Genomic DNA, 13644 nt, shown 5'->3' with positions numbered 1-13644 from the left:
AGCCTTCTTTCTGCCACAAGAAGGACATTTATCAAAAAGTGAAGGCTTTTCTAACTAGAAAAACCTCAAAATTCTGTCAGAATTTAACAGAAATCAGTAGAAAATGATCACTCAAAGGTAAAAACGTCGAGTGAAAATGAAATTCAGAAGATATTTCAATGAATTTCTGTCACAAAAAGCTTTGTGAGGTAGAGCTCAATGCTTCAGGGTCCTGTCAGCAGGAGCCGGAAAAAAGAACTGAGGCAACTGCCTGTTGCTGTGCATGATGGGATACAGGAAGACTTTGCTTTCTTAAAGGCACAGCTCTATTTACATTCTGTATAATGGCAGCCTATGGGCTACACTGCCCTGCATTGTTTTTATTCTCATCAGAGGTGTAAATAAAGTATGAGAATGTATTTGTTATTACATTTCTAGAATAAATAGGTGTTTGAACATGAATTTACACTACTATTGATTTTCTTTTTAACAATTTGGCCTGTGTAGCTGTTCACATAGGCTGCACAATGTTATTCTTAAGTGTTTTTTGACAGACCTTTTCTTCAAACGGCTGGTGTTGGCACTTAAGAATATACTTCACATCAGTGCTCCAGGGTCCCCGCAGGCGCGCGGAACTATTCAGTGCTTATGACTATACATGGAAATCCCCTACGAGAGAATCTAAGTTCCCTGATTTACTTCTCATCAACGTACCTCTTATATGGCATCATTTTCCAATAAATACAGAAGTCACTTCAATGGAAAGCAGGAGACTCCTTGAGGAGTTCTAGGTTACAGCTAGAATTCCAGAGACCTATCTCTTAACTCTCCAAGATTATCTTTCCTAACATGAAAGATGGGACTTTATTTGCCACCCATTCCTAGGACCAACATATCAGGCACATAATTGAGGAGAACAAAGGGGTTAGTCAAACCTCTGTTATAGCCACTGCGCTAGGCCTTGGTTTGCAAAAATCTCCATCCGAGCCTTTGCTGTACTTAAAAGCAGCACTTTGTGAGAGGATATGCTAAGATTAGATGGCTACCTGTGGTAGATTAGATTCTGATGGCCTTGAATAAGGATCGGACATATAATCGGTATTCACTGTGTGCCAAAGCTCCCTCTCAGGCACGAACAAGACTGCTGAGTTATTGATTGATATTACCATAAACAATCACACTATAATAATTTTCTTAACTATGGCATCTATCTTTCTGACTTATTTATCCAAAAGCAAAACAGAGATATTAGTAATGTGGAATATGGCTGCAACAACTACAACATAATATTGTCTAGCCTGGTCATGCAGGCATGGAAGGCCAGTATCCGAGAAATGGTATTTGGAATCCAGTGTAAAATTCCTAGCCATTGTTGAAACTGCAGGCTTAATCAGTATATACACCTTTATCATTATGTTAGATACTGGAATTGTTACAGCTTCCTTAGGTCATTCGTCTAACTTGGCAACCATATAATCGGTTTCTTCTGTTGTTACAGCTGCCTTGTGTGATTTGTCCAATTTGGCAACCTATTATATAGGTTTCTTCTTTGGTGACAGGTACAGGAGGCCTGAATTGTTTTGAGCTGCTAAGTGAACACGTTCTTAGAAGGTGGAAGAATACTAATAGAGATGGCACATATGAAGGTTAACCTATGGAAACTATGCAAATCTCTTATGGCTTCCCTACATCTAAATTATCTCTTGTGCGTTATTCAAATCATTAGTAATTAGCATATGTTGTAAGGGAACATGTGGCTGCAGATCTTCGTTCTGATAATGGGATCTAGGCATGGTATATTACCTCCTGAAGGACTTTAAAAGCTGAATTATGGAATACATGCGGGTCACTCATATGGCATCAATTCCCCATCTCAAAGGTCTGTTTAACTCTGAAAGAAACTCTCAATTTTGAGAAGATAAGTAATGGCATGGAGAAGGTAATAATTGATGAAGGATTGGTAAAAGACTATGACAGTACCATGACACACAGTTGAGAATATAATTGTGTAACTGACAAACTATGCCCTAGGGATGATGGAGAGCTCAGCAGTTGCTCTGAGGAAATTAAGTCGATGCACTCTGGCTTGCTGTGGCACTGGAGTACTGGCATAATCAAAGGAGAATTAAATTGGTGAGAAAGGAGATGATCAAAATTGTAACAATTATGAGAGAACTGCCATTTTGTGGACCAGATCCACTGTAGAGTCTTTAAAGTCTCATACCATTGGCCTCGTGACTATAGACAGAGTGAATAGATTTAGCAAAAAAACCTTTAAGTCTTGAAGCTGATCATACAATGTGCACGCCTTTCCTTTCTACAGAAAACAATCTCCAAACTGAATGTCTCTTTTCTGTTTATGGCGGGTAATTTACTGTCATGAAAAATCTTGCTCGGTCTTTCTGCAAAAATTGTAAAACATTTCACATCATAGGGACAGACAATTTAAAAAGTAATTGCATGGGCCATGACGTTGTATAGCTATTTCAGCCATGTTTTCGACATGTTATTTTAGCAAACTAAGCCTGCTGTTGTGCAATTTAGCCCAGCTACATTTTATTCAGCATTGCTTTATTTTTCTAGCATTAGCCACATTTGCAGTGTTTTTTATTTTTTCTATATGTTTGTTCCTTCACCTAGGAAAGCATCATGTTCTTAGTACTGCATTAATTTCACATTGTGCTTTGCTCAAGGCTGCAGTCAGAAAGGGTTGCCGGCAAAGTGGTACACAGAAACATTCACATCTTTACGTGGGGACACTTCTCAGAACATCAGTTGTTTTATTATAAAAACACTTCTCTGTCCCATACGCTAGAGGGAGATTCCATCCAGATGACCACAACTGCATGTGGTTTGCTGAACATCTTTGCTACAGCTGCTTGCTTAGACTGCTGAATCCCTGGCCTACATGGGTACGGTGTCTTTTTAGACAACAGGCTTTCTTTCTCAGGTATAAGGGATGATGTCTTCCCCGGGTGGAACCTAAAAGATGGATTAGGGCTTTTCACGCTGTGCTCTAACATACCTTAGGTAGAAAACAAATATATGATCCCTAGTAACAGTATGGCGGGACTGTTTTTGTGTTTCACTCTCCTGGTCACAATGTTGCTTCTAGTGTGTTTTATCATCCTAGTTATTGATACATGCCATTTTAGCTAAGATGTAGCTACTTCAATAAACCTTATTGAACTATACTCTGCTTCTGTTTGTCTTTGCCTGTGTGAGACTAATGTAACCGAGAGAAAAGGATGAGATCTGATCGACCACGATTCCCCTGAGGAGTCCTCTCTGTCATACGCCCAGTTGCCACAATCATCCCTTCTCTCATGTGGAGAGGAGACACTGCTAGTTGGCCGGAAAAACCTGGATTAGGCAGACAGGTGTCCCATGATGAGGAATTGTACTCAGCACCCCACAATTCAGATGATTCTGCCACCCAAATCCAGTAGTCTCATTGTGATAGTGAGAACCTACCCAACAATGCTTAATTTGATCCTTTTGATACATAATTTTTGCATTCCATGAAACAAGTCTTTCTGACTGGAACAAACATATTTCACTGAGAACATTGAAGGACCAATCCTCAAAGCCTACAAAATAATCCCAGCAACAGAATTTCTTGTTTTTCACGACACCAGCAGAAGCAGAATCCAATTCCAGTGATGTAGACTAAATTCAAAACACATTTCTCCTGTTGAAAATAGTGGTGTAAAAGGAGCTTAAACAATGGACATGCAGTCCTGACATTAATCAGTATTTCTTAGGGTAGTACATTTGCAGGACAGCAGTGGACACTGATGTAAGTGAAATGCTTCTATTCAACTCACAATTAGTTGAACTCCTTTCTAAGATGGCTACCAAACACAGAATCCATTCAAACCAAACATGGCAACCAAACATGAACACCACTCCAGTATGTCAATTTCTGATATAAAACTCTTAATGTTAGGTGGTCCCTGTTCTCTGTTCAGCCCCTTCCTGTCAGGTGGTTCATGTGCTGGGTTCAATGCCTTTCTGTTAAGTGGTTCCTGTTTAAAAAACAGCCTCTTTCTGTCTTATATACCACGTTGTCACAAATCGCCTGGCAGGTTCTTCGCTCCTGCTCTAGTCCTGGTTTTACCCAGGCCCAAAACTCCAGCCTTGTAAGGACTGTTCTACAATTGATACCTAGCTGTAGAGATTTGGGACTTTGGGGACTTTTTCTAGTGCTGTCAGGCATTTTCATTTACAGCGCATCATCTCCCTGTCAAAGACTTAACCGACCTTTGTCTTAGAGAGTGTGGCTCCGGGGCTGTTCTTTACTCAAATCCTCTGTCTCACACGAAACATAAAAGGGCTTCCCTTTACTAAGAGTCTCAAAGAAAGAGCTAAAGGACCAAACACAATGTCCAGTCCTTGACATGGAGGGTGTGGGGGATGGAGGGGGGGGTGCTACTGGGGAGGGCAGGTCTGAAGCTTCAGTAATCAGAATAGGAAAGGGGCAAGCTTTTGTAAAGGTGGTAGGGTAGGTCGCTCCCCCTGCCGCTGCAGCTCCTCCAAGTTCCCGAGTTCCTGTGTTCCTGAGACCCACCTAACTGTAAGTACCCCCCTCCTCCCAGCCCCTCGCCCTGCCCCGCGCCACTCACCTTCTCTCCTGCTCCTGCTTCTTTTCCTCCTCTCTGTCTCTTCCTCCTCGCTCCCCCTCTGCAATCTTCTTCTGTGTTCTTCTGTTCTCTTCTGTTCTTCTGTTCTTCCCTTCTGTTCTTCTGTGTTCTTCCGGTCTTCTGTGTTCTTCTTCTCTGTTCTTCTCGGTGCTTCTGTGTTCTTCTTCTCGGTTCTTCTGTGTTCTTCTCTGTTCTTCACTGTTCTTCTCTGTTCTTCTGCTCTTCCGATCTTCTGTGCTTCTGTCTTCTGTGCTTCTGTTCTTCTGTCTTCTGTTCTTCTGTCTTCTGTTCTTCTGTCTTCTGCTCTTCTGCTCTTCTGCTCTTCTGCTCTTCTGCTCTTCTGCTCTTCCGGTCTTCTGTTCTTCCGGTCTTCTGTTCTTCTGTTCTCCTGTCTTCGGCTCTTCTACCTCCTCCGTCTTCTTCCCCCGAGCCTGCCCTCCTGCTCCTTCCTCATCCCCCTCCCTCACTCGCCTCCCCCTCTCTCACCCCTAGCTAACCCGTTCGCTATCTACCTCCCTCACTCCTCCTATCTTCCTATCTCTCTAGCTCCCTATCTCACTATCTAACTCCCCCACTCTCCACCTCCTCCTACCTACCTATCTGTCTATCTATCTATTTCCCTATCTATCGACTTCTCTATCTATTCTCTCTATCTATTTCTCTATCTCTCCCCCCCTCCCGCCACCCCCTCTACTACCTATCTCCCTATCCTCTCACTCTACCTCTCTCCCTCACCCACCTCTACAACCCCCCCTCCCCTATCTTCACAACCCTACTCCTATCTCTCTCCCTAATCTCCAAACCTCCTAACACTCACCCTCCTCCACCCTAAACCCCCTCCCCCAGCTCCTCTCACTCTCCCTGTCCCCCCCCCTCCCTCGCGCTTTCCCGCTGCGACCTCCTGCACGCCCCCGCCCCCCAGCTCCCATTCGCCCCCAGCTGACCCCTCCCCCCCCTCCTACCTCTTATGGCGGCCGCTGCGCGACAGTGGTAGCGACCCTTGACCCAAGGGTAGGTCGCTCCCCCTGCCGCTGCAGCTCCTCCAAGTTCCCGAGTTCCTGTGTTCCTGAGACCCACCTAACTGTAAGTACCCCCCTCCTCCCAGCCCCTCGCCCTGCCCCGCGCCACTCACCTTCTCTCCTGCTCCTGCTTCTTTTCCTCCTCTCTGTCTCTTCCTCCTCGCTCCCCCTCTGCAATCTTCTTCTGTGTTCTTCTGTTCTTCCCTTCTGTTCTTCTGTGTTCTTCCGGTCTTCTGTGTTCTTCTTCTCTGTTCTTCTCGGTGCTTCTGTGTTCTTCTTCTCGGTTCTTCTGTGTTCTTCTGTGTTCTTCTCTGTTCTTCTGCTCTTCCGATCTTCTGTGCTTCTGCTCTTCTGTTCTTCTGTTCTTCTGTTCTTCTGTCTTCTGCTCTTCCGGTCTTCTGTTCTTCTGTCTTCTGTTCTTCTGTCTTCTGTTCTCCTGTCTTCGGCTCTTCTACCTCCTCCGTCTTCTTCCCCCGAGCCTGCCCTCCTGCTCCTTCCTCATCCCCCTCCCTCACTCGCCTCCCCCTCTCTCACCCCTAGCTAACCCGTTCGCTATCTACCTCCCTCACTCCTCCTATCTTCCTATCTCTCTAGCTCCCTATCTCACTATCTAACTCCCCCACTCTCCACCTCCTCCTACCTACCTGTCTATCTATCTATTTCCCTATCTATCGACTTCTCTATCTATTCTCTCTATCTATTTCTCTATCTCTCCCCCCCCTCCCGCCACCCCCTCTACTACCTATCTCCCTATCCTCTCACTCTACCTCTCTCCCTCACCCACCTCTACAACCCCCCCTCCCCTATCTTCACAACCCTACTCCTATCTCTCTCCCTAATCTCCAAACCTCCTAACACTCACCCTCCTCCACCCTAAACCCCCTCCCCCAGCTCCTCTCACTCTACCTGTCCCCCCCCTCCCTCGCGCTTTCCCGCCGCGACCTCCTGCACGCCCCCGCCCCCCAGCTCCCATTCGCCCCCAGCTGACCCCTCCCCCCCCCTCCTACCTCTTATGGCGGCCGCTGCGCGACAGTGGTAGCGACCCTTGACCTAAGGGTAGGTCGCTCCCCCTGCCGCTGCAGCTCCTCCAAGTTCCCGAGTTCCTGTGTTCCTGAGACCCACCTAACTGTAAGTACCCCCCTCCTCCCAGCCCCTCGCCCTGCCCCGCGCCACTCACCTTCTCTCCTGCTCCTGCTTCTTTTCCTCCTCTCTGTCTCTTCCTCCTCGCTCCCCCTCTGCAATCTTCTTCTGTGTTCTTCTGTTCTCTTCTGTTCTTCTGTTCTTCCCTTCTGTTCTTCTGTGTTCTTCCGGTCTTCTGTGTTCTTCTTCTCTGTTCTTCTCGGTGCTTCTGTGTTCTTCTTCTCGGTTCTTCTGTGTTCTTCTCTGTTCTTCTCTGTTCTTCTCTGTTCTTCTCTGTTCTTCTGCTCTTCCGATCTTCTGTGCTTCTGTGCTTCTGTTCTTCTGCTCTTCTGTTCTTCTGCTCTTCTGTTCTTCTGTCTTCTGCTCTTCCGGTCTTCTGTTCTTCTGTCTTCTGTTCTTCTGTCTTCTGTTCTTCTGTCTTCTGTTCTCCTGTCTTCGGCTCTTCTACCTCCTCCGTCTTCTTCCCCCGAGCCTGCCCTCCTGCTCCTTCCTCATCCCCCTCCCTCACTCGCCTCCCCCTCTCTCACCCCTAGCTAACCCGTTCGCTATCTACCTCCCTCACTCCTCCTATCTTCCTATCTCTCTAGCTCCCTATCTCACTATCTAACTCCCCCACTCTCCACCTCCTCCTACCTACCTATCTGTCTATCTATCTATTTCCCTATCTATCGACTTCTCTATCTATTTTCTCTATCTATTTCTCTATCTCTCCCCCCCTCCCGCCACCCCCTCTACTACCTATCTCCCTATCCTCTCACTCTACCTCTCTCCCTCACCCACCTCTACAACCCCCCCTCCCCTATCTTCACAACCCTACTCCTATCTCTCTCCCTAATCTCCAAACCTCCTAACACTCACCCTCCTCCACCCTAAACCCCCTCCCCCAGCTCCTCTCACTCTACCTGTCCCCCCCCCTCCCTCGCGCTTTCCCGCCGCAACCTCCTGCACGCCCCCGCCCCCCAGCTCCCATTCGCCCCCAGCTGACCCCTCCCCCCCCCTCCTACCTCTTATGGCGCCCGCTGCGCGACTGCGCAGCGGGCGCGCGCAGCGGGCACGCCGCTGGCGCGCCAGAGGCAAGCCCGTCTGCGCCCGTCCGCGCCTGGCCCGCGCCCAGCGCCACGACCCCTGGTCCCCAGCTCCCCCAAGCCCCGCTGATCCGCTACGACCCCACCACCCTCCACGCCCTCAACCCAGGGCGCTCCAAAACCTGCTTCCTAGCTCACCCCAAACGCACCCATGGACCCTTCGCCTGCAACTCCTGCAAACGCATCTTCCACCACGCAACTACCACGACCACAAGCCCACGCGCCATCAACCACCTCAAGTGCATCCTGATCAACGCTCGTTCCGTCCACAAGCACGCCGTTGAACTTTGGGACCTCCTGGACTCCACAGCCCCGGACGTCGCCTTCATCACGGAGACATGGATGAACGCCTCCTCTGCTCCAGACATCGCTACCCGCCATCCCCGAAGGCTACAAGATCTCCAGAAAAGACCGCACCAACCAAGTAGGAGGAGGTGTCGCCATCATCTTCAAAGACTCCATCAGCGTCACCACCTCCACCGAAGACCCCCCCCTCGCCGCTGAACACCTGCATTTTCAGATTCGCACCGACCCAAGGACCACCCTCAGAGGATCCCTCGTCTACCGTCCTCCCGGACCTCGCGCCTCTTTCAGCGACGCCATCGCCGACTTCATCTCCCCGCACGCCCTCGCCTCACCGGACTACATCCTCCTAGGCGACCTCAACTTCCATCTGGAACAAAACAACGACCCCAACACCACCACCCTGCTCGACAACCTCGCCAACTTCGGCCTCAAACAACTGGTGAACACCGCCACCCACATCGCCGGACACACGCTCGACCCTATCTTCTCCGCCAGCAAACACGTCTTCTTCAGCCACACCTCTGCCCTACACTGGACCGACCACAGCTGCGTCCACTTCACATTCCGACGCGAGACCTCCCACCTCCGCACTCAACCCATCCCTCATCGACAGTGGAACAAGATCCCTGAAGAGCAACTCTTCTCCGCTCTCGCCGCCAACCAACCCACCCTCACCACCGACCCCAACGACGCAGCTCTCAACCTCACAAACTGGATCTCCAACTGCGCTGACAACCTTGCTCCCCTCAAACGCACGCATCGACAGACCAACACCAAAAAACCTCTCTGGTTCTCTGACACCCTCAAAGAATCAAAGAAAACTTGTCGTGCCCTTGAGAAGGCCTGGCGCAAGGACCACACCGCTGACAACATGACCGCCCTCAAGAACGCTACACGCGAACACCACCACCTGATCCGCACTGCCAAAAGGAACTTTTTCACCGACAGACTAGACAAAAACAGCCACAACAGCAGAGAACTCTTCAGCATCGTCAAAGAGTTCTCCAACCCCAGCGCCAGCGCCAACGCCGTCACGCCCTCACAGGATTTGTGCGAATCCCTCGCCACTTTCTTCCATCGCAAGATCAGCGACCTCCACGACAGCTTCGGACACCAGACCCAACCATACACCACTGAACCCGCTTCCCCGGACATCACCCTCAACAACTGGACCCACATCAACACGGAAGAAACCAAATCCATCATGAACTCTATCCACTCCGGCGCCCCTTCGGACCCCTGCCCGCACTTCATCTTTAACAAAGCCGACGACATCATCGCCCCGCACCTCCAGACCGTCATCAACTCTTCTTTTTCTTCTGCTACCTTCCCCGAATGCTGGAAGCACGCTGAAGTCAACGCCCTACTAAAGAAACCTACGGCTGACCCAAGCGACCTGAAAAACTTCCGCCCCATCTCTCTTCTACCTTTCCCAGCCAAGGTAATAGAAAAGACCGTCAACAAACAGCTGACCACCTTCCTGGAAGACAACAACCTGCTCGACCCTTCACAAACCGGATTCCGAACCAACCACAGCACGGAAACCGCCCTCATCTCAGTCACAGACGACATCAGAACCCTGATGGACAACGGTGAAACAGTCGCCCTCATTCTCCTCGACCTCTCGGCTGCCTTTGACACCGTCTGTCACCGCACCCTAATCACCCGCCTACGCTCCACCGGGATCCAAGCCAGGCCCTGGACTGGATCGCCTCCTTCCTCGCTAACCGCTCCCAAAGAGTTTACCTCCCTCCGTTTCACTCAGAACCCACCAAGATCATCTGCGGCGTACCTCAAGGCTCATCGCTCAGCCCGACACTCTTCAATGTCTACATGAGCCCCCTCGCCGACATCGTACGCAAGCACGACATCATCATCACCTCCTACGCCGACGACACCCAACTTGTACTCTCCCTCACCAAGGACCCCGCCAGCGCCAAGACCAACCTACAAGAGGGTATGAAGGACGTCGCAGATTGGATGAGGCTCAGCCGCCTAAAGCTGAACTCTGAAAAAACGGAAGTCCTCATCCTCGGCAACACCCCGTCCGCCTTGGACGACTCCTGGTGGCCCACGGCCCTCGGCACCGCACCGACCCCCGCAGACCACGCCCGCAACCTCGGCTTCATCTTGGACCCTCTTCTCACCATGACCAAGCAAGTCAACGCCGTGTCCTCCGCCTGCTTCCTCACTCTCCGCATGCTCCGCAAGATCTTCCGCTGGATCCCCGCCGACACCAGAAAAACCGTGACCCACGCCCTTGTCACGAGTCGCCTGGACTACGGCAACACCCTCTACGCCGGGACCACCGCCAAACTCCAAAACCGCCTGCAACGCATCCAAAACGCCTCGGCCCGCCTCATCCTCGACGTACCCCGCAACAGCCACATCTCCGCACACCTGAGACACCTGCATTGGCTCCCAGTCAGCAAAAGGATCACCTTCCGTCTTCTCACCCACGCACACAAAGCCCTCCACAACAAGGGACCGGAATACCTCAACAGACGCCTCAGCTTCTACGTCCCCACCCGCCCCCTCCGCTCCGCTGGCCTCGCACTTGCTGCCGTCCCTCGCACCCGCCGCTCCACGGCGGGTGGGAGATCTTTCTCCTTCCTGGCGGCCAAGACCTGGAACTCCCTCCCCACCAGCCTCAGGACCACCCAGGACCACTCCGCTTTCCGGAGACTCCTAAAGACTTGGCTGTTCGAGCAGCGATAACCCCCCCTTTCCCCCCTAGCGCCTTGAGACCCGCACGGGTGAGTAGCGCGCTTTATAAATGTTAATGATTTGATTTGATTTGATTTGATTTAGAAGCATCTATATGGAGTATGTGCTGCACATCTATAGCTGGTCAATGGCAACAGAGAAATCATATACTCTTGTAATTCCCAATCAGAAACTAGTTAATGACATTTTGACAAAATGTGACAGATAACGTTTCAGACAATTATGGCTTACAGTGTACAAAGGCTGAGGTATGCATTTATAAGAGAAAAATTAAATGTTATATGCTTGGGGGGGGGGGTAGGGAGAAGGGTAGTATGCGTTCAGAAGATTTTCTTTTGCGGTTATGCATCTTCTACCTGGTAGCTAGCCTTTTTCCAACTAACCCCCAAATATGTTCATCTGCAGAATGGAATCGCATTTCAACGTCAAAGAGCACATTTAACACACACTGGCTTAGTCAAGAGAAAAGTCCTAGTATTTGCTGCTAGTTTATTTGCTATTCCAATCCTTGTTTTTTTTTTTTTGCTTCTTTTTATAAATCTTTATTACATTGTTTTTTTTTTTTTTTTTTAAATGTCTATGCCTGCGTGCAAATGCACAAGGGAAAGAATATTTCAGTGATTAAGTTTCACAAAAAGATTTAAAATGTCCATGCATGAAACGCCTGCAGGTCAGCCACTTATGAATGTGAATAAAACCCATTTAAAACATGCATATGCAAAGCCAATAAGTCGGGCACTGGCTAGCAGCATTTGGCAATATTTATTTTGTTTCATCATTGCCTTTGAAATTTTTATTTTTGGGAGTGCTGCTGGGCTCCACACCAAAATGTTTTTAAAAAGTGTATATTTTTTAGTTTAAAAAAGCACACATTATGATAGTAGCCTCTGGCATTCAAGGAACTACTTTGAGTGTGGATGTGCACCTTGTAAAAGAACAGAATGCTGTCACTGGCAGTGAAATTAGTGAATGGCTCCAGTAGGCTGACCAACCATCCCATGCTGTAACAAGAGGAATAAAATTATGAAAGACACCTGCACATCCATATATATTTCATTTTAGTGAAATTAAAAGGTCTTGCCTAACAACATACACAAAAAAAAAACAATGCCCTCACTGGATGTAGTAGTGAGGGCCCAGCAGCAGTACCTGCAGAGCTCATAGGCGACCCTTGCAGGATAAAATAAATACTTTAAAAATGTTCCAAAAACAGCACAGTCCCACTCAAAGAAGCTCATTATATTTGTGGTTAGATGTACACATTCAGTACACCAGAATGCTATCACTTGTGAAAGGAGCCAATAACTCAAGTGCCCTGACACAGTGCCTCCTGCTGCATGTTTTGGTAGCTAGTAGAACATGAATGAGACAAAAAGAGACCAATGAATGAAGAAGCTTTGCAGAAAGCCCCCAAAACTATGTGTTATATACATATTTTTAGTGAGAAGGTCTTAGTTAATGCCGGACCTAAAACATTTACTTTCATAAGCACCATGTTTCATGTTTTACTCCTGTAATGATTGTACTTACCCCACTCCCAAAGCTAGAACATGAGAGATGAACAGTGAAGGAATAAACACTTTGAGGAATTCTGCAGAGAAAAGGCCACCTTTCTTCATAGCTCCAGTCTTCCTCATACTTAGTGAAACGGCATGCTTAGGGTGTTTGAAATGGAATTCCCTGAAACAAAATTCAGGAAACATCGTTAGTGTATAGAGTGGAGGTAAGTTAACAATTTTCTAATGTATTCTTGTTTTTAAAGAGAAGATTCAAGTAGGCGTAACAGTGAGTCATAAATGGAAAGTTAGAGGTCCAAGGAATACTCTAGCTTTATAGACTTTTAATAAAGTTAGGAGTATGCCAAAGGTATGTATGCATGTACGAGCGTAACGTGACTCATGCAGCTATAGATAAAAAAAAAGTAGCAGAAACAGAGAGGCATTCGAAAGATCACAAGGCAAGTCCAAGTGGTGGATGTCGTCCACAGAATTAATAGTACATAAATGTACTATTAATGCAGCAATGAATCAATAGCACTCTAAATAAAGTGGATGGAAAATCAGCCCCTTTTTGGACAGTGTCCTGCTCCTTCAAACTCCAAATAAGGCCCTTAGTCTCGTAGGATATTAAAAGTGTGAAGCGTCTGGTGTGAATATCCCAGCTCCAAAATTTAAAGACTGGACATCCAAGACACTCTTTCAGGAAATCATATACAGTATCACTGTCAACTTGCCTGTTCAGAAATAATTAATCTCTGTTTGCCCAATCCCCAAACGTGCAGCACTCCATTAACTTCCATTAGCTGAACACTACATATGTACTGGGGGCCTTAGTAGTCCTACACCTGTTAACTCTTACTGATGATCCTACCACTCACTCATGAGCAGAGGAAATTGCAGCAAACGAGGTGTTAATCATTCATCAGCTTTTCAGGCTACTGCCAGGTTGGCAAGAAAATACAGAAATTGCACTACGAAAATGAGAAAAAAACCCTATTCCATGCACAAAGGAGACCAGATTGCCCATGATGATATTTAGTAGGGGTGACTGGAAATCGCAGAATTTGACTCTGTGGAATTCTGTGGAGATACATAAAAATCCTGGATATTCTGCGAAGTTCACCAACGGGTGGAAATAGGCATGTTGCACTGCAATTTAGCACCAGGAGCATGTTCTGCATTGAGAAATCAGCACAAACAGCACAACACTGCACACCAGAGGACGCAGCCATTGGAGTTCATTTTG

General features: G+C 48.1%; 1 protein-coding gene across 1 annotated transcript in view; it reads right to left on the bottom strand.

Annotated features, from left to right (window-relative positions):
• BNIP3L (BCL2 interacting protein 3 like) overlaps positions 1-13644 on the bottom strand; it is a 124933-nt gene that overhangs the window by 49169 nt on the left and 62120 nt on the right. Inside the window, exon 5 of the mRNA XM_069214157.1 lies at positions 12430-12579. Coding sequence (XP_069070258.1) covers positions 12430-12579 — 150 coding nt within the window. The remainder of the gene's footprint in view (positions 1-12429; positions 12580-13644) is intronic.

Source organism: Pleurodeles waltl, chromosome 11 (genome assembly GCF_031143425.1).
Source record: "Pleurodeles waltl isolate 20211129_DDA chromosome 11, aPleWal1.hap1.20221129, whole genome shotgun sequence".
In the NCBI taxonomy this organism is placed as follows: Eukaryota; Metazoa; Chordata; class Amphibia; order Caudata; family Salamandridae; genus Pleurodeles; species Pleurodeles waltl.
Note: the sequence above shows the minus strand (reverse complement) of the source record. Positions and strands in the feature narration are given on the sequence as shown.